The sequence below is a fragment of the Nyctereutes procyonoides genome, unplaced genomic scaffold, assembly GCF_905146905.1.
Source record: "Nyctereutes procyonoides isolate TBG_1078 unplaced genomic scaffold, NYPRO_anot_genome, whole genome shotgun sequence".
NCBI lineage: Eukaryota > Metazoa > Chordata > Mammalia > Carnivora > Canidae > Nyctereutes > Nyctereutes procyonoides.
The window spans coordinates 11,006,710-11,029,006 of NW_026575036.1; the positions used below are offsets into that span (position 1 = coordinate 11,006,710).

Genomic DNA, 22,297 nt, shown 5'->3' on the forward strand with positions numbered 1-22,297 from the left:
TCTCCAGGCATTGTCAAATGTCTTGAGGTGGAAGAAAGGGGTGGGGCAACTCCAGCTGATAAATACAGAATTGAGAATATTTATGTCTAAAATATTGCCTTTAGAAGATAGCATGCATAAAGAAAAGTTATCCAAGCATTCCAGTTGAAAGGCAATATGAGATAGGTAGATTTTAGCAATCTAAATTTTGGTTAGGGAAGAAAAAATTTACATAAATGAATCCTTTAACTAAAATAAAACTTTGAAGGACTGGCCTTGGAATTAGAGATCTAGATTAGTCTATTAGCTATGTGATCTTAAAGTTTGTGTCCTTCGGTGTTTTTACCCATAAGGTGAAGATAATTAGTAGTATCTATCTATCCTTGACATGCCTCAGGGCCCTCACTCATGCTGTTCCCTGTGCTTGGAATATACTTTGCCCTACCTCTGGGTGTGACTGATGCCTTCTTCATGCTCCAAGTCTCAGTTTAAATAATTCCTCCTCAGAAAGGCCTTTGTGTTTGCTCTCCCTACAGCTCTCTTGTGATTATCTATCATAGTACTGCTGGGTACTCACCATGTTTTAAAACTTTTTATGTCTCCCTTTTATTTTATAAGTTCTGTAAGGGCTAGGATCATGCTTGTCTACTCAATACTTTATCTTGAACACCCAGTATGGTGGCTGGCCAATAGTACAGGTTCAGCAAATACTGCTGTATGAATGAATGAATAAAGGTTTTATGATAATATCACCATCATCATCATCATCAAGAATTTGTACTGAATTGACTTAATGAGTTTCCTATTTTACAGAAATATTCACTTCATTTTTCTAAATGTTAAAATCATAATGTCACAATTAGTAATGGCACACAAAACAATTACAATAGAATGCCTGGTTGATTATCAATAACAATGTATAAAGCCGAAAAATTTTAAGATTGTACAGAGCTGGGCAGCCACATCCTGGGATACGCTCACACCATGTATGGCTGGGAAGATCTCATTCCAGAAGAGGCTCTGGCGGTTATCTCCTTGAGTCTTAGGAGCTTCTGGCTCCCATGCAGTGGATGAACATCACTAGTTCAGCTGCTGTGTGGTGCCCCTGGGTGAGCCATCTTTATAGTCTCTGGCAGGAAGAACACTGGCTTCATTGTTGGTTCACTGGCAAAGTAATCTTCCTTTCTTAAAATCAAACTATAGTTAAAGGATATTTGCTTTAAAATAAAGGAAATAATTTTAAGATAACATTCAGAGATAGACTAGCAAGGCAGGAATAGGGGTACTATATACTTGGGACTATGTTGCTAGAATATTTGTGCTAATGAGAAAGTACATTTTTTTAACCTATTATTTTTCACACTCTGTTAAGGACAAAGAATGTCAAATTGAAAAGAAGATAACAAGTACTGGTGACAATAAACTGAAGTTCAGGGTGGCCAAAAGATCCTGAGAGCTATGTAAATGTTACCCACCTACTTCAACTATACCCAAGTTTTTGAAATAGCTGTGATATATATATGAATTTAAAATAGTGAAAAATAAGAGGAGAGGAGCATTTGTAGACCTGGTTTGAGACTGTGACAGATTCTGCAAGCTTCTGACAAATAAGCTTGATGCTGATCCCCAAGATAACATACCAAAATGGATCTTTGAAGGGGAAGAAAGTGGGATCAAGGGAAGCCAGTATGGGTTCACACTAACCTCAAATTGGGAATGTTACAGATAATATGTATTTGGGCTTTTGTAAGGAGGCTCTGAGGAGTCTCATGATTTTTTTTTAAAGATGGCGAAACATAGGCTAACTGATAATTTATTTAAGACAGTTCTATGTAGCTGAAGAACTGCATGGAACATAACTATGTCAGTCTGAATGCATATTTCTAATAGCATGCTAAAGGATTTGTCATTAGTACTGTCCTATGCAACACTTTTAGTACCTTTAGTGAAAATATTCCAGAGCAGAGGTTAGTAATTTTTTTTCTAAAGAGCCAGATAGGAATATTTTAGGCTTTGTGGGTGACATATAGTCTCCACTGCACCTTTTTCTTTAAAGAAAATACCTTTAAAAAGGTTATAACCAGTCTTACCCTGAGGGCTGTACAAAAACAGGAGGTAAGTTAAGTTTCCCTATGGGCCATAGTTTGCCAATCCCTGTTCTATAGCTTATCAGCTTTAAGATGGCACAAGAGAGAATAAACATATTGCTTAATAGAATCAGGATCCATAAAGATACTGTGTGAGCCCCATAGCATGTTAGAGCAGGAAAGGCCTAAAAACCTAGAGATCATCTAGTAAAAAAAAAAACAAAAAAACAAAAAAAAAAACCCCTGCCTTATCTATCCCCAGGACAAACTGAGATGGCCTTGGATTCTGGTTTGGCAGAAATATATAAAAATAAATGCATTGCATTGTACTTGAAATCCCAGACTCCCAATTACGTGAGTACAGGATAGGCACTGACGTCATGACAGCTGAACCAGTGAAGAATGGCATTTTAGCTGAGTCAGCCAAATGTGGGTCAGTGGTATAGTGTGATTCCAAATTCCACTATGCACAATAAGATAGCACCACTGAGCTTCTTGCCCTGGAGTGTTACATCGAGAGTCATTGCCATACCGTGTGAGGAAGGCTGAGGAAATTAGAAGTGTTTAAAGTGGAGGATGCATGTAACAGGATTTTAGAAATTGAAGAGCACAGCAAAGCTACACTAGCACGGAGTGAGCTGGTTTGTTGTTTGGAAGTCTTGGTTGGCTAGCCAGGACTTAGGGGAGGAAAGAAGTCTTGGAGGCAGTTGCTTACAGTTCCTATAGCTGCTGGGCCGTTGGATGCAACGTACACGTATGTATTTCTCCCTTGAGGTAATAAAATATGAAAGATTTTGTTTGTAGAAGGCACTATCCATTTTTCCTCATGTAACAATCCAACATCTCAAGAAAAAAGGCAGCCTGGGAAAGGCCCTTTCATTATGTCTGACAAAGGTGTTCCCAGATGGAAGTGGGGAGCTCCATCCTTACACTGGGCTTTATTAACTCTTCTTTTCCTCATCTTCAGTGAATCCAATTTTTCCCTTCACATATGTAGCACAGACTAAATCCACTCCTTTTTAATACATAAAACTCTTGAAATATTTTAAAAAGATTTTAGTTAATTATTAGAGACAGAGAGGCAGAGAGAGAGAGAGAACACCAGCGGGGGGGGGGGGAGGGAAAGGGAGAAGCAGACTCCCTGCTGCGCAGGGAGCCCAACATGGGACTCGATCCCAGGATTCCAGGGATCATGACCTGAACCAAAGGCAGATACTTAAACGACTGAGCCATTCCGGTGCTCCTAAAACTCTTGAAATATTTACAGATATATATACTACCTAAATCATTGCTGCTTCTGGAAAGAGATCACTAATTCCTTCTACAGTTCATTAAATTTCACATATGCCATAGTTTCCAAACCATTGAGAACAATTTAGAGTTTAAAAAATTCTTTTAATGAGCATGGTTCTTTTTTTTTATAATTTTTTTTTTATGATAGGCACACAGTGAGAGAGAGAGAGAGGCAGAGACATAGGCAGAGGGAGAAGCAGGCTCCATGCACCGGGAGCCTGATGTGGGATTTGATCCCGGGTCTCCAGGATCATGCCCTGGGCCAAAGGCAGGCGCCAAACCGCTGCGCCACCCAGGGATCCCCTAATGAGCATGGTTCTGTCGCTCCTTTGGGAACAGGGAAAGTATCATATTCTTTCTCTCTGCTCCCTTCCTCCCTCTCTCTGGGCACACCATCTGAACAAAGTCCAGGAAATTTGCGTAACATATCTAAGACTGAGAGCTAGAAAGTAGGAAGTCCAGGATTATACCAAGCCCTTGAGTTCTAAGCCCATGCATTTCCAGATTCTTTGTTAAAGGCTATATAATTAAAAGGGTCTCAGTGTGGTATAGGTTTGCAATATGGTAATAGTATTTTTCGCAGCAGTAGCACAGGGTAAATCTGATAAATTCTCATGAATAGAAATAATATAATGAATGGGATGGGGATAAAGAATGAGAGATGCAGGAATCCTTTCTCTAGTTTGAAACTTTTTGGTTCTTTTACTCTCCATGATTCCACTTCAACCCACCATGAAATTCTTAGAGCAACTCCTTTAGCAGTAATAATATTTCCCAAATAAACATAACCACAAAGTATCAAGTTTGTATTGTTCTGGGGCCCTTTTTTACAGACCTGTATTTGAAGCTGGTATTGTGGGTGAGCAGTTGTCATTTTTACATGTTCCCATCATTGAAGTCAAAGTCATAGTAGGAACTTCATTACTACCTGAGAACACACAAATTAGAATATGGTATAGAGACAAATAATGAAAATTACAAGAAAGGAACATATAGTTACAAGGCATATAAATAAAAGGCACTACTACTCAAACTTCCTGAAGTCCTTTAATAAGTTGGTTTGGAACTCTGGACACAGTTTTGTGTACGGAAGCAATTTAATAAATAGAGAATAGGTTTACAAGCCAACCTCCTAAAAGCCTTTTACACCTTTTTAAAGTGGCTGAGAGAAAGTATTAATAATAATGCAGACCTTAACTATCATGTGTGACAATGATTCCATGGCCAAATGCATACAGGGTTCAGACTTGGGATGCCAGGAACACATTTCACCCAAAGAAGTTGGGATTCTCCGAGCTCCCAGCCACTGGTCAGTCCCTACAGCAGGTAGGGACGTGGAGGTTGTAGCAGTTCTAACAGTAACTGTTCCAGGGAACAGGGTTTGAAATGCAAGAACCTTCTGCTAGATCCTACTCAGGATCTTCCTTTTCTTCCTTATTTCCCAAAGAATCATCTGCTTTGCTAGTTTACCACCTATTTCCCTGACCAGGATGGAACAGAAGATAGTAACGTTCCTATCTGTGTGAGAAAAGCTCAATAAAACATTTTGTTGTTGTTAGTAACGAAGTAAAGAGGTTCATACCTCTCAAACCAATTTTTCAAGCAGAGTCAAAGAAAGTCCATAAGATAGAGGGGCAGGAATAGTTCATTTTTATATACAAAGGGTTGAAGAAATATTCAAGTGCATATCAGAGCAACACTACACCAAGGTCACCCCGACTCTTTGGATGAGATGAGGGCAGATGTTGGCAAAAGGGAGCTGGAGTTAGGACAGGGGATGGGGAAATGGACTAGGCCACCAGAATGGGGTTGCCTGCAGCATTAGCATTGGACCTGAGAAAGAGAGAGTCCACTCAGGGCAGGGAGGCCACACATTTACCTCTCTCTTTCCTTGCCCCCTCACTGAAGCAAACTTGGGGAAAGAGTGGGCATGTCATTTGGTGCTGGAGTGGGTTTCTGGTGGTCAGAGAGGGAGACAGATGGGGTTTCTCAGTGTCTCCTGGTGGCTATTCCCTTACTTAAGGCTTAACTCCACACTAGGCTAGGTAGGAGGATGTGGAGTAGAGACCTTGCAGACCTGACAACTAGGGAATATCGAGAAACAGAGACAGGAGCATACTTGAGAGGAGGAAGTACAGTTTCTGCAATACGGTGCATTAGGAGACAGGAGTGAATTTTAGAAAGCAAACTAAACAAGGCTTTTTGGAGAAGGATCAACCTAAAGGAGACATGGATTTACACACAGAAAGATGGGGCAGGGTGTGTGTGGGGGAGGGTGAGGGAGGAGTGGGTTGGGGGAAAGGGGCAATCCCAGGTGCCACCGTTTGTATGACAAAAGGCACAGAAGTGGATGCAGAGTGACCTCAGCTTCCAGCCTAACGTTTTAAATTTTTTTAAATTTATTTATGATAGTCACAGAGAGAGAGAGAGAGAGAGAGAGAGAGAGAGGCAGAGACACAGGCAGAGGGAGAAGCAGGCTCCATGCACCGGGAGCCCGACGTGGGACTCGATCCCGGGTCCCCAGGATTGCGCCCTGGGCCAAAGGCGGGCGCCAAACCACTGTGCCACCCAGGGATTCCCAGCCTAACGTTTTAAACCAAGCATCTCATGGCCAGGGCAGATCCCAGCAAAGCTTCTGAATCAATGACAGACCAAATCAGAGTGGTGATTAGAATGAATGAATCAGGCAGACAGAACAGGTGGAAAGCCACATAAGATGTTCCTGCAGTCTTCTGGGTGAGAGGAAATGAGGATGAGAAACCAGAGGGTGGCATGGAGAATAGGGAAGAAGGGACACATGTGAGACACACTTTGACTTCTGCTCCTGCCCTCCAACTCCCTGGGCTTTTCTAAGACACCACTCCTTTTGACACTGTCAAGTGGCAGCTGCTTCCTCTGTGGAGAGCTGGTTCCATTGGTCCCAGAGATAGGAGCTGCATGTTTCTAAATGTCTGATGCCATTTGCAAATTATCCATCCTTCACTCTCACAGGCACCTGTGATGCTCTGCGATTTAGCTCTAGAACTCTCAACCTCCCCTTGTGACTTCCCTCTCCTGGCTTTCTGATGACTACTTCCTACTCCTTGAGCTGCTGCATACTTCTGCACTCCAGATTTCATTTGCTATAGGCATACATTATCCTTAATAATTTCACTCACCTTTGGGAGCCAATAGTGTTCAATACTTGAAAAAATAAACTCTATGCTCTTTATCAATAGATACTAGATGGTATTACAAATTAAATAAAAAATATTATGAAAATAAGGGTGCTTCTTCCAGGGCATGATATGATATTCCTTCTCAGCCTATGCAACAAAAGTTCTAAAGCTACCACGAATCAAAGAGTTTAACTGCTAGCTGTTCTTGTATACTAAATTTTAATAGTATTTATGAATACTTTCTCTTATTTAACATTTTTGTATGAATATACATATTTTTAATAAAGATCTTGACATTTTAGGTCTAATGTTGCCTATTTTGTAAGAAAAAAGAAAGAAGATATTTTTGTATTTTTAAGGCAAATATAATCATGATGACACTAATTTCCTTTTTAAATAACATAAAAATACTACTAGATTCATAAAACAAGAACTATGAAACACATTTGGATTCAAGAATCATGATGCTTCAGCTTCAGAATCACCCTGTATTGAATAACTCAATGTGATCATGTCTAGTGAAAAAATAATTAAAACTTGAAGATTACTGAGAATAGATAGCTTGTGATTCCCAGATAGTTTTGTAAAAGTGGAGTTTTGGGTACTGTTTGTGGATAGGAGCTTTTCCTCCAAATATTTACACTGTAAAACTCTGGAAAAACTAACATTTAAGGGAGAACAGGAAAAGCAGTAACAAACTATTTCACGTTCTTCTGAATAAAGACTAGTACCTAGATATTCAATCTCAGGTTTGATAACTGAATTTATGTAGATGTATTCTGTGCTTTGATCACTTAGACTTAATAACAGGTCTAAATTCCATTTAATTATCCCATATCCTAAGAAAGATACTACCATATGTCATCAATTCAACAATCAAGAAAATGTTTGTTAAAGGCAAGAAAGAATATTGTTTCTAGATTACCACTAATTAAATCATACCTTTAAATGTAATGGCTTGAGGGGAAGAGTCATTTTGTGGTTTCCATTCTCTACAACTCATAGGCTACAGAATCATCCAGAGAAACAAACAGCAAAGTGCAGAACTATGATTTGTATCCAGCAAAGCAGGAGAAGAGGAAAAAGAGCAACAAAGAAATTTAACTCAAACGACAAAAGGCAGGAATGGGGGAAAAGGAAACCATCAGAACACAGGATAAATAAAAATTCAAAGTAAGATGAAAAGAATAAGCCCTCACACCACAAGAATCACAGTTAAATATAAATGGATGATGCCTAACCAGACAACAGAAATAAGTATCGTACAGAAATTGTGACATGTACTGATGGATTGAGCTCCTCAATGATAGTATTTTGAGCATATTTTTTCTATTCCCAATTTCTCACTACCTGATGGTTTCCAAATCAAAACATTTATCATTTGCAATTATTTAAGTATAATATGATATAGCGTGAGCAAACATATACGGAATAATGGTTGTTAATGATGCTAGATGTTTTTCTTGGGGGAGAAAGGAAAGAGAGGAAGAATAGACTCCCCAAACCATTATCCTACACTGATGTTGTTAACTGTCTTCTGGAATATAGTCAGCATTGTTGAAATTTTTTTACTGAGATGAAGCCTAGATGCTGTTTCTTATATCAGGATTTTCCTATACCCACGGACAGCTAATAGCTGAAGAGTATTTCACACTCATGAGCTCTCAGTGAACAAGAACATGTATTCAAAGGAATGAAAGAAAACATTTCCTCCATTAGTGTTTGTCTGTAATTCTCTTAAGCTGTATACAAGTCATATCTGCCATCAGGGAAAGCTCATTTACTGGTAGTAGCGATACCTGTAATAGGAGTTCTGTTTTTCAGCCTATCCACCTCCATTGTGAAGTCATCCTTCAGAAAAAGGAACCCAATGATGGAAAACAGGTAGACAAGGATGAGAGCCAGGACTGCAGTTAGAATAATGGAGCGGCCATTCCGTGTGACACTTTTTATGACATTAAGCAGAGTCTCTTCTCTGTACACCAAATCAAAAAGCTACAAAAATAAAACAAAACAAGAAAAAAAAATGCAGTGGTGCAAAAGCTAAATAAACATAAAAGGTAATTATGAATACAAATACAAGCCATTTTATCTGTGAAAAAAATAACAACCTGATACTTTACAAATGCACCAAAATGTATGTTTCTTCTACAGTTGGAATGTTTTAATAAACTGTTTTTCCAATAAAGATAACTCTAACACAGCATATAATGTGCATCTGTTGGTTTCATAACCAAGATAATTTCAATTTTGTAAGATACAGAAATAGCATAGTTTCAAATTTGAATTTAGAAAAATTATAATACTATACTTAACCAATGTAGCTACTTACTCCTTATTTTTAGCCTCACTGATATTCTGCAGTTGTTTCTGGAACTCGTAGAATGGCTAAAGTGAAAATGCTGAATCACTTTTATCTAAGTGATGAATAGTTGACAGAGTCATTAGACACTACTCTTTAATTAAGGGATGGGAGGTGAAATTACTAGAAAAATTTTAAGAGCCTGCTGCAATAGAAAAAGTAGGAAATTTTAAAATATTTGAGAGATGGAAGTGCCTTTCCTTACTAAAGTGGTATAATGAGGGCAAAACCTATTACAGAAGTATAAGCAAGCATTATAATACTTTATTTTTTAAAAAAGTTTTCACTTCTTCTAATGGGTTATTATCAATTTTGTGTTTAGTAGTAGAAAGTCTCTGCACTAGTTAAGAACCTAGGTATGTATTTGCTCTCTGGACACAACACCAAGAACAACTTTATTTATTGTTATATTATTAAGTTGAAATTATACAGTAGCAAGTACATGTGATATTAGCAAAAGCTGGCTAAAAGCAAAAAGTGAGCATTCACTTAAAAAGGCATAAAAATCTGTTTGGAAGTGAACAGTATTTTACAAGTTGAAATAATTAAGGTTTGTCTCCTGCTATCTGTGGGCAGTGATTAGAATTACGATGCATTACCAGTGTCATGAGTCCCTGCAGAAACACCAGGGCCTTGTACTCTGTTTTTCTGAGTACTGAGGGTTGTATAGTTACTTTCCAATTTAATTTTAGTTCTGCAAATAATCACCATAAAGATATTATCTTGTTTTTTCACCCTAGGAAACTGATACTTTATCATGATCATATACAAAAAAAATTAACTATTTTGCTATGTGCTTATCTTCTAGAAGGAGCAGCAACTTCTAGAAATAAAGGTCAATATTTCTCAGGACAGACAAATTAACTAATGCAAATTCAACTTCCAAATTATAGACACTGACTTCTTTAACTTACTTAAGCACTGAGTTGACATAATGGAGATTTTTCCTTTACTTTAACCCAACAGTGGCTTAAAGAAGAGGTCTGTAAATGGCCTCTAGGTCACTTCTGAGTGTTTTCTAAAAGTTTGTAGCTTTCAGAAGCCCCATGGGATGCTTGCTAAAAATGCTTATTTCTGGGCTCTCTTCCATACCCCCAGAATCAGAATGTTAAAGAGGCAAAAAAGGTATTGACATTAGGCAGGTTGATGGTTCTAGAATTTCTATTTATTTCTGAAAGGAAAATCTAGAGTGTGGTTTTGTTATTTTGCATAAATGACTGATATTTGTGGATAGAACTAGAAATGCATATTCATGTATTTTCTTAGATATAAAATATATTTTAAAAATATGCTTAAATGCCATTTTGGCATTATGTCCATTATAATTTCCTCCTAGTACTCTAAACATCAAAATAGACAATATCCTTTTCCAAGCAACCTAGTAAAAACAAATTAGCATCAGTATTGCAGTATTGTAAGATTAGAACAATAAAAGACAAGAGGAACATTCAACTAGAAAATAAGTTTAAGTAACATAAATTAAAAGTAACATTATTATCAATAGCTCATGTAATAATTCAAATACACCTTTTTTTTTTTGTCAATTGCCTTTCCTTGGAAAACACCAAGATTTAATACATCATTTCACATGTTTTCACATTATCTCTTAACGAATCTTGATAGTATGAGTCTATCCTACTATCCTTATCCATTTCATAGACGAGAAGTTTGGAGCACAAAAACATTAAAGGATGTTACATGTCACAGTTGGGTAAAAGTGCTGGGTATAATGGGACTTCATATATCACAGTCATGTTTTTAAAAATGGATTTTTTATGGTAACTTAGAGAAGAAAGGGAATTCATTTAGATCCCTAGAACAGAAAAAAACTCGACTTTTGATTATTGAATAATCTAACTTACCTACCTAGAAGATAATTTTGTATCAAAGCATAAGGGACAGATCCACTCTTCCTGGGGCTATTTCAAGTGCTTGAGAAGTAAATGGAAAATGTGCCCCTTTTCAGTCTACCTACATGGGTTTGCTAGATAACAGGAAAGCAGCAGGCGATGGATTTGTCTCTTGTGAGCCAAGCAAACAGGGTCAGCATGTTTTTAGATCTTCAACTTAAGTTTCAGGAATTATTTTGTTGGGTAGTGCTCTCACTGCACATCAACCATAGGTTGGAGATATAAATACATTGCTCCTATGGCATCGTGATGTTAACCTGGTAGTGCTTTAGGTTTCAAAACATTATCATGTATTTATATTGCTTCCCCTCCTAATTTATAGCACAGTCTATTTGTAAGAAGTAAAACTGATAACCTGAAAAAAAATCTAGAGGAAATGTGAAAGTTCACTTAATGAATTAGACATGTGTAGGTAAGCTTAACAATGACACATTAAACCTGAAACTAAGACTTAAAACAACTCATTGTCTTTTTGCTAGGTTGGCAGTGCTCTCCTCATTCTACTAAAATGACATTCTACAGTTACAATAATATTTGTTGCTGGGGCACCTGGGTAGCTCAGTGGTTGAGCATCTGCCTTTAGCTCAGGTCATGATCCCAGGATCCTGGGATCGAGTCCCGCATCAGGCTCCCTGGGGGGAGCCTGCTTCTCCCTCTGTCTATGTCTCTGCTTCTCTCTGTCATGAATAAATAAATAAAATCTTTTAAAAAAAACAATAATATTTGTTGTAAATAAAGCACAATGATTCCAGTGCTAAGAAAACCTATCTCCATTTTTTTCTCCTACATTCTGTTGGAGAATCTCTGAATATAAGGGGCAGTAAGGACTTGGCTGAAACCAAAAAGCAGCTGCTATATGAAGCCTGGGTCAAAGGTCAGGTCATTGGTGCCTTCTGAGAGAGAAAATAAAGAATTCCACCACCTATGTGGGTTCTCAGAGGAAAAATAATAATAATTCATGATTTTCCTAGGAAATTCTCAAAATAACAAATTTGTCCTAAATGTCAGGCCCTGCTTAAAAAAAAAAATTCAAAGGAAGAAGCACAAGAAGCAGCAGCATTGTGTTATTTTTTTCAGCAGTGATTGTCCACATGGAGAAGTACTCACCAGGAAGCTATAGAAGAATTCATGGACAAAGAGGCCCAGCATGCAAACCAGAACATATGCCACGTGGTAGAGAAAGGCCATATCCAGGATGACTGCTCGGTAGCCTCGGGTGAAAGTGCCACGATTTCCCACAAAACTCACCAGAAATACGATTTTATTACAAAGCTATAGAGAGGAAAAGATTAGATTTTACTGTCTTATTTATTCCCCCAAACTCATGAAATAGCAGTCATTGATAAAACCTATTATTCACAAAGTCTGTGGTTTTCTTTTATCATTTCTCTTTTGGTAACTTTTTAGCATTGTTTACAGATCTGTGTCTAAACCTAATATACCCGAAAGTTGTATCGTTTGCAGTTCCAGGAAAACAGAGGAGGATGATAAAGGGCCCTAGCTTTGTAATCGAGGTAGACCTGAATTGAAACCCTGGCTCTCTCACTACTGTTGCACAAGGTCTTGCAGCTGCTGGCTTCGATTGCTTCTCTGGAAAAATTGGAGCAAAGGGATTCTGACTTTATAGAACTCTTCAGAGGATTAAAGAATTCATAATGTACATGAAGTACTTAGTACAATGACTCTTTAGATCCTACTCATCATATTTCCATATTAAAAGTAATATATGTAATATTTTTATTATACTGGAAACAACAGAAAAGTATCTTTTCAGAAAATATCTATCCTTGATTTTTTTTATCCTAGGCCTTCTCTGATTATTAGATTATTGTATTATTAGATTATTGTAAACACGTGAGCCATTAAAAGTGATTTTTTGCATTTAAATATATAAAAATATAAATATACTTACGTAATTAGGTTAAAATAAATATGATACAGGCATATGTTTTCTTTTTTTAAAGATTAATTTATTTATTTGAGAGAGAGAGAGAGAGCACGATCAGAAGGGGCAGAGGGAAAGGGAGGGAGAAGCCAAAGTAGACTCTGTGTTGGGCATGGAGACTGACTTGGGGCTCAATCTCATGACCTGAGCTGAAATCAAGAGTTGGGCGCTTAACTGATTATGCCACCCGGATGCCCCTGCATGCACATATTTTCTAAGCTCCATGTGTGGTAATTGTTCAATAAACATTTTGGAATGTTTATTATGTTTGGTGCTATGTATTTATATTAAAACTATTTAAAATTCCCCTTCGTGGTGTGATTTTTGAATATAGAAATGTACACTGTGATTCTTTGGCAATAACAATGATCTGCAATGATTTCCAAAGAACACAGTTATCATAAACTTAGTGCCAGATATTTTGTTCTAGTGTCACTGCATTATTTATAAACCAAAGAGCCAGTTTTGCATCTTAGTCATCATGGAAAGAATTACAGATTTCAAATTTCAGTTCTTCTAAATTGTTCCCTGAGTTCTTCAAGTTATCTAATGGCATCAAATTTGTTTTTATATGTCCAAATCTAACTTTAGGAAAAACATGTTGCACTTTGCAACAGTGCTGGTTTGATTTTCATACATATATGTATATATATATGAAATTTCATATATATCATATATATATTACATATATGTAATTTATATATATATATCCTATCTCCTATATAAATATATATCCTATATATATCCTATATCTCCTATATAAATATATATCCTATATCTTTAATATATAATTAAATTATATATTATAATTTAATATATAAATTACATATATGTAATTTCATATATATATGAAATTACCTTATGGAGTGATTTTAAATAATGGGCAGAAGTGAAATTTGAGAGGTTGGAAAAACCTTTTCCTTCAAATTTCTGAAGTTCAAATCCATAAAGATAAAATGAGAAATGGGTTAACATTGCAGGTTGTTAAGATAACCAAACCAAATCAACAATATAGAGGTTCAAACTTCCCTAAATTTTCCCCATGCTAATTAATGATCTTCTTGGTAATCAGTGTTTTCCACTCTGTCATTGCCTTGTGAATAATTTGAAAAATGTCAAGCAGAAAGTTATACTTCATTATTTAGTGTTTCATCATCACATATTTGTTATTATTATTATTTTTTAAGATTTTTATTTATTCATGAGAGACAGAGAGAGAGAGAGAGAGAGAGAGAGAGAGAGAGAGAGGCAGAGATACAGGCAGAGGGAGAAGCAAGCTCCAAGCAGAGAGCCTGATGTGGGACTCGATCCCAGGACTCCAGGATCAGGCCCTTGGCAGAAGGCAGGCACTAAACTGCTGAGAGACACCCAGGGATCCCCATATTTATGTTATTATTAAACATAGCTACAGTATAATGGATGTCCTTATGATTATTATATGAGAGTAAATTTAATATTATAAAAAGTCATCATTTAAAAAAAACTCAGGAAATATAGACCAGGTGCTCAGATAAGAGTGGTATTTGACAAGAATGGTATAAACAACCATGAAAATGGTGAAATACAGAATGTCTAGGTGAAGCAATATTCAGCATTTTACTCTTTAAATTATTTTGAGTAACTATTTAAATTCAAGTTATCGGCCTTGATTCACTCACAATAGCTCATCAGTATGAAGTCAAAATAAGTAGTTCTACAAAAAATAAAATTAAAAATTAGAATTATCACTTTTTCAGAAGGATGGATGATATGTTCAAGACAAATTGTTTCTATGTTGCTTCCTGATCTCCATTTCTCTAAAATGAATCATAAAAAAATTGTGCAGCTGGGCCGGTGGGTGGCTCAGTCAGTTAGGTGGCTGCCTTTGGCTCAGATCATGATCCCGGGGTCCTGGGATGGAGCCCAGCACAGGGCTCCCTGCTCTGTAGGGAGTCTGCTTCTCCCTCTCTCCTTGCTTTTGTGCACTTTCTTTCTCATTCACTCTTTCTCTCAAATAAATAAACAAAATCTTTTAAAAAAAAGAAACTCAAATGACAAACATAATAATATCATGCAGGAAAATTCGAAGTCCCACATATTCAGGAAAAGTAATACATTGAGTTCAAGTTCTCAAAAAGAGCAATACATTTCAGTTTCCAAATAATACAAAAGGACACATTTCTAACTAAAAGGTCCTCTTCCATTTTTGCATGAAAAATAAAGGTGTGCTTTCTCTGTGTCCAGATTGAGTTTTATTTTCTTTGAGCCTTGATCTACAGCTTGGTGTTGATGGACACGTCCCTGTTCTCTTGACTAAGTCTCAAACTAGAATGGAGTTGATATTGGGCATTGACACCCACATATTCCTGTAGAAATCAGAAACAAGGAAACTGTCTTTTTGTTTTGAAGTGTTAATACCAAGAACAAAATGAGAGAATACATGATTTGGGTAGGAAAGAAGTGAAAACACTGTTTTATCCTGCACTGTGACCTTGAAATGTATAAATTGTTTTTATAGAACACTTCTGTGAAAGCTAGGGATATTTATAGGAATGAAGAAATTACACAAACTTATTCTCCCTTTTCATGCCATGACTTACTTGATGTTGTCTAACAAGTCCTTCATTTGTCAATGCCATTATGTAGGCAATCTTTGTTTTTATGGCAAGGGTCTATGTGGGCAATGAAAAATGGAGGGCGTGGGAACTGGGCAAGGTGGTTAAAAGATGAGCCTCTTCTGATCTGGTGTTGAAAGACTTTTGAATCAGCACACAAATAGCAATACAAATGACCATAACTGTCCTGCAATACGTTTATCTTTTTCCATCTATTCTTCAAAATTGCCTTTCATATATGTTTTGTTGAGGATGGGGTGAATTGTGTGGTGATGGGGAGAAGAGTGGGGTACAGCATCAATGTAAGCTTTTTGTGCAGTCTTTTATTTATGTATTTAATTTTTTTATATTTCGTTTTTATTCAAATTTTAGTAAGTTAACACATACTGCAATATGAGTTTTAGGAATGGAATTTAACGATCCATCACTTATATATAACACACAGGTCTCATCACAAAGTGCCCTCCTTAATGCCCATCATCCATTTAGCTCATCTCCCTGCCCACCTCCCCTCCAGAAGTCTTTTAAAAAGACGATTTACCAGTAGATCTTCTAAAAACAAAAGTAAAATTAATGTTAATTTTAAAATTAATATAGAGTGAATCAAGTTCATTAATTTTAATTAGGTAAATTAATTGTACAGTATTGGTTTCATATATATTTCATAATTCATTGATATGTCTTTGCAGGAGTTTTAACAATGCAATATAATGGAAAGACACTGGAGTAGAAGTTGGGTTATTCAGGTTCGAGTCTTGGCTCTGCTACCGACTGAGTAGAAGTTGGGTTATTCAGGTTCGAGTCTTGGCTCTGCTACCGACTGCTTTGGTTAATCCTCCTTGTCTCTATAGGATTTTGTATACTCATTTCTAAAACGAAATGCCTAGAAATGAATAACCTTTAATATGAATCAAAGATCTAGAATTCCATAGGCTGTCTTTTAAATTTTACCATTTTATGTGATCACAGCAATTTATAGCTGCCTTTTTATTATCTTTTTTGTCTTATTTGGTTCTATGTCCCTGATCAGGAATTCCATCCCCATCTTACATTGTGTCTATGGGAAAACATGACTTATTTTCCAGAAATAATTGTAGCCAAAAAAAAAATACTGTCTAGTATTTACCAAAAAGGAAAACTGAATTTATTGAACTACATGTTAACTATATTACTGCATTGCCATAGATATCAACCGTACTAAAATCAACGTGATTTGATTAAAAAAATCTCCATTTCAGTAGAATTACATCTTAGGCAGGATAAAGTTCTATGGTCACAGCATAAGACAAAATTTTCAGGTCAACATTACACTGGAAATCTTTTAAATTGCCAACAGAATAGCGTAATAAACAAGGGTGGTGTAAACTGAATTTTTCTTTAATAAATTCAACATTTCTAGTTTCCCCCAGCACTAAAGCAGTTTCCTGCTACTACAACTGAATATTAGAATTAGTTAGGTGCATTCAGTGAACATATTATATGAAAAATAGGAAGTGTGTGTGTGTGTGAGACAGAAAGAGAGAGAGAAGGAAAGGGAGAGGGAGAGAGAGAGAAAAACAAAGAGAGAGGGGGAAAGAGAGAGAGAATATGAATGTTTTGTCTCAAGATGTATAATTGAATTTGTGTATGTGATGTGAACATATGGTGGGGCTCAACCTTATAGATTAGCAGTAACATGAGCCCTCCCAGGAAACTATCTGCAGGCAAGTAACTAAGGGCATGACACTATTAAATGTTAACACTGTGGCTTATTGCTAATAGACAGCTATCTGCTAAACTCCACTGGCTTCTTGTCCTTGCAAAATGGCAAGAAGTTTCAGGGTAAGGAAACATTTCCACATTACAAATAATAGTAAGAAAGGCAAATAATTTACAAATGCCATTAAATAAATTACACACTTCCAGGCATGACTACAAAAGAGAAAAACACTGTACATAAGAAGTGTTTAGAAGATATTAAAAGATCTTCTGCAGGTGTTTACTGAATTATTTATTATGAAAAATATCTAAAAATCTAAACAATAAAAATTAATGGAATTGTTAAACATTATATAAGGTCCACATGACTGGGAATATCCTCATTATTAGTGGTATAAAACTATTAGGTGATCTAAAATTTATGAAATGTGTGTTTATATTTGCCAAAATAATATGTTAATATCCATTGCAATGTAGGCAGTGAGAAGAAAACTGTACTGCGTTATAGGATATGCTTACAACAGAGAAAAACATCTGAATTTTTTCGAAACATCTCAAAGATTAACATAATTTTTGTGACAAGACAGAGATATTAGTTGCAATCTAAACAAAATTGATTTTTAGAAACAAGTAAAAATTATAAAAATGAAGTAATAAACAGAAAGTGATAATACTAAATGCTCAGAACATGGATTGAGGTTTCTTTCCTTCCACTTGATTCCTTTTTCAGAAAAGCAACTTTCTACATTTGCATGACACTGTGAAAGACATGGAGTCCAGAAACAAATAACTCTCTGTAACCAAAATACAAATACTTTTATGATCGTGATGCCAATGTTTCACAATTAAATTGTACTTCACATATTAGGAGCTTAATAAATGGTAGCCTTTGTTGCTATTATATCATCACTATTTTTTTTTATATCATCACTATTATTGCTCTGCTCTAAACCTTCACACTAATCTTCTCAAGAACTGGTGAGTGCAGACTAGGTTTTAACATCTTCATTTCACTGATGAGAAAAATGAAATGCAGAGGCTCGATTTGCTAATGGTCTAGAATTCTGATTCTCATTAAAGCTTAACTATCAGGTAGCTATTTTCCTGATTTGCTAATGGTCTAGAATTCTGATTCTCATTAAAGCTTAACTATCAGGTAGCTATTTTCATTTGTTTTCCTGCTTCTGATACCCATAATTTCAGCACCTATAGTTTTGCCTGCCATACAGTGCAAACTTTTAAGTATAAATTAATAAATATATTAAATCCTAGGTTACCAAAAGTAACTGATTTATGTTTTCATTTAATTTTTTCCTGCCCCTGGGAAATGGTAATTTATGGAGAGTTTTGTAATAAGCTCATCATATCAAAAGTGAAGGTAAATAATTATTTGCTAAAACATTTTATTAATCTGGACAATATCAAAACTATAGATAATACTATGAATTTCCTATATTATCAAAACACAACTATTCTATCCAATTTGTTCGTTCCAATTTAAAGTTGATTATTTTCTTTGTCAAAATGTCCTGAACTGGCAAATCTTAATGTATCATTTGGGGGCTGTGCAAATGGATTTTTTATGCTTTGAGAGATATGAGAGTACCCACAGATTCATACAGTTAATAAGAAAGATATATTTCCATGTATATTTCTTCTCATGAAGGAATTAAAGTATAAAACTTGCTTCTTACATGAATTATTATTTCCTATGGTGGAACTATTCTCACCAAACCAGGCAGAGATTATTTTTTATTCTGTCCCCTAAGGGGGTTAAAGAGAAATAACTCCAAATGTTTTTGGCTTCCCCAACAGACATTAAAATGTTTTTCCTTATCTCTTTATATATTTTTGAAGCTTCTGTATGGCAAAAACCACATCCTCTACTTCTTGGTATTTTCAATGTCTATCAGATAACAGAAGCTGAATAAATACTTGTTATTTCTGGCCCAACTCTATCTAGCTATTATTTCAACTTATCAAACTTGGATTCTCTCTCTGGAATTAATGTCTTATTGAGGACCAGCTGCCAGTTTATGAATATTATTTGCTTCTTCCAATAATTTGGCTCAATATTTAATGTATTTTTTAATAATAAGCTGGATTTACCAAACTCAAGTTTTCTAATAGGGCTAGAAAAATTTAGATAAATACATGATGATTCCTCAATTAGCTTGGTTTCCAAAACATTCAAAGTACAAGTTTGGTTCGTGTAAAGGATTTTTGAATGTTTAAGTGCTAGTATTAAGTGGGAGAAAAATGAAGTTGGGAGTGAAGATGGCAGGATTATATCTATGAATGTGACAACCTCTGCCCTCAAGAAACTTAGGAATCCTATGTTTGGTACTTGATAGAATTCTTTACTGATAGACCTCTTTGCATGTATAGTACACTTCCCTTTTTTTAACAGTGATTGAGGAATAACCGGTAATTTGATTGTCTGAAAGTTCTAGTCCACTAAGAGCTATCATATACATCATGTTGAATTTTCAAAGAAGTATAATATAATAGTGGTCAGAAACACAGACTTGGTCATCCTAGTTCAGCGTTACAATTCTCAAAAGTTTGACTGGTTATTTCATTTATTCATTTTTAATAAATACTTGCCACGTATCTCACATACATAGCACTTGTAAATACAAAGATAATACAAAGAATACAAAGATAATTTTTCACTCATTCATTCACTCACTCATTAGGCTAATTTATTTAAGAATATTTGTTGGGTCAATGATATTCTAAGACATTGGATGATCAATCATTATCCTTAAGGGTTGTATAATATAGTAGGGGAGATAAAGTATATATGCAGATACCAGAATATAGGACACTATGTTAGAAACCCTATAAAGATATAGATAGTGCTTTAGGCATTCAGTAGACATATTAGCAATATTTATTTGTTTACCTGGATATTTTTTCTTTCATTAACCTGATGATTTACCCTTCTCTTATTATCCCCTATGGATATGTCATGCAGAAAGTTGTCTGGTCTCTTTAAAATTTTATCTCTTGGGTCAATTATTGCTATTTGTAATAGTGCTCAGGCTTACTTATTCTCAACTTACTTAACTGAGGTTTTGAAATATGCTCCTTTGTTCTAATACTTTAAAATTTAGTGAAAAAATATTAATCTCATCTATGCCTTCACAAATTTGTGGGTTTGGATGACATAAAAAGAGCCAAATTTCATATTTTCCCATCTAGCAATCCTTTTTTCTTTGGTCATTTTATAAAAAGTACTCACTTCTAAAACTCTACCGACTATAATTTAGTCTTTCTTGGGTGATTTAGAAGTCACGTTAGGATATGAGCAGTGGCTTAGAATCATTTCTGTCAGTAACTTTGGGTATAGGATACAGAAAGCATTAAAACTGAACTGGATTAAATTGATTCAGAACTGGGTCATGCCTCAGACCTTCTTAAATATATGAAATTTTTGCTTGTCATTTTTTTCTTTCTCTGAAATTACAAATGTACAAATTAAACTCTTGTTAATTGGAGTTCACAATAAATGAGAATTTACTATGTATACATGAATTAAAATATATAGCTACATTTTTACACTTAGTACACTGTCACTTAATTTACAAAAGGACAAAGCTAAATAAAATACTTACATTAGCTGCACCAAGAAGTATTAACGTAGGCCCAAGACCTATTGTATATATCGATCTGAGCATTATTGACACAAGAAATGGCCGAATACCCACAGGCTTGGAGAAGAAAAACAGCATAGATGTGCAGATTGCAACTGCTATCCAAAGAAGGACTGAGAACAATGGAGAAAGTGTACCTGTAAAATGTGGAAGATGTTTATTTTTACCTAGAACAAAGCTAGAAAATGTTAAAATATTTGCCACTCTACTTTATATAGCAAGTCAAGCCCAAGACACTGAATTTCATAACAACCCACTCTACACACTGTATATTTAGAGGAAATGTCTCTGAACACATTACTCATTATTACATTTCCAGAAAGTTTGTGATTATTTTCAGGGTGTTTAAATACTCACTAGTTCATGTAGCTTCCATTAACTCAGAACTGTTCATCTCTCTCTCCTATGAGAGTTATATGTTAAATACTTCCGCTAGATGTATCTCAACTGGGAACTTTAATTCAAAATTTATGGTTAATGACTGTTAAACATAGAGTTAAATCATGGGAAACCAAGGATTTTGTCACTGAATTCATACCTTGTCTTGTTCTATTGTTATGAAGTTTCTATATCACAGATTATTCTAAAGAATTCAGAATGTGAAATACCCAGTCTTTAATAAAACAGACACAAGCTTTTCCTGTTAAAACATACATGTGTATAAATGTATATGATGTATGTGTATATGTATGAGTGTCTGTATTGGAAAGCCAACTCAAGTCCTAAAAAAAAATGTTGAGCTTTTAAATCATCACAAAGCAAAACAAAAATCATCAGAAAACAAAGGTTCCAAATACTTAAAAAATGAACCCCATTACATCAAAATTTCTGCAGAAATTGCCCAAAAGAAGTTTAAAAATATATCTCCTTTTTTACAAAAATTCATTGATGTTTACACTGACTATGTAGATTCAAGGAATCCCTGGTTGAAGGTCATGTGGGGCTGTATTTGCAGAAGTAAAGTAAGGGGCAACATTCTTGGGCTGATTATATCAGCTATAGGACCTCAAACACATGCCTATTGGCTAATGAAGTCACAGGGGAAACAACAAAATGGAGATTTTTCACTAGTTATTTCTTTTGGCCAGTTTTTATTATTTATAAAATTCACTTCTGCATGCAAACTACCACAAGTGCTTTGGTGTGTAGCATTTCTGTATTATCATTGAAATCCTGGGATTATCTGAATTCCTTTATCGAATTCTGTGTAAGCCTTTAGTTCATAGTGAGTGCTAATAGATCAAAAGTAGGTAGGAAGAGCCTGTCAGACATTAAAAAACAAAACAAAACAAGTCAGGTAGCAAAGAGCATTAGCTTAGATATGTTTATTTTTGCAATGTTTGTTCTTATGTTGTCTCAAGCAAAGTGATGAAAGACCATTGGGGAGAGATCTGATCTAACTCCTTTACCAAGTTTATTCATTTATTTATATATTTATTCATTTATTCATTTGTGAGAGAAAGAGGGAGAGAGAGAGGGAGCATGGCAAGGTGAGGAGGGGCAGAGGGAGAGGGACAAGCAGATTTCCCACTGAGTGGGGAGCTGATGTGGGGCTCCGTCTCAGGACCTTGAGATCGTGACCTGAGCTGAAGTCAGATTCTTAAGCAACTGA

The 22,297-nt window shown here is 35.6% G+C and overlaps 1 protein-coding gene across 1 annotated transcript in view; it reads right to left on the reverse strand.

Annotated features, from left to right (window-relative positions):
• The window catches only part of ITPR2 (inositol 1,4,5-trisphosphate receptor type 2), a 469,109-nt gene that overhangs the window by 67,677 nt on the left and 379,135 nt on the right, over positions 1-22,297 (reverse strand). Inside the window, exons 49-52 of the mRNA XM_055318489.1 lie at positions 20,647-20,822; positions 11,897-12,061; positions 8,317-8,512; positions 4,195-4,287 (exon numbers count right to left, since the gene is read on the reverse strand). Coding sequence (XP_055174464.1) covers positions 4,195-4,287; positions 8,317-8,512; positions 11,897-12,061; positions 20,647-20,822 — 630 coding nt within the window. The remainder of the gene's footprint in view (positions 1-4,194; positions 4,288-8,316; positions 8,513-11,896; positions 12,062-20,646; positions 20,823-22,297) is intronic.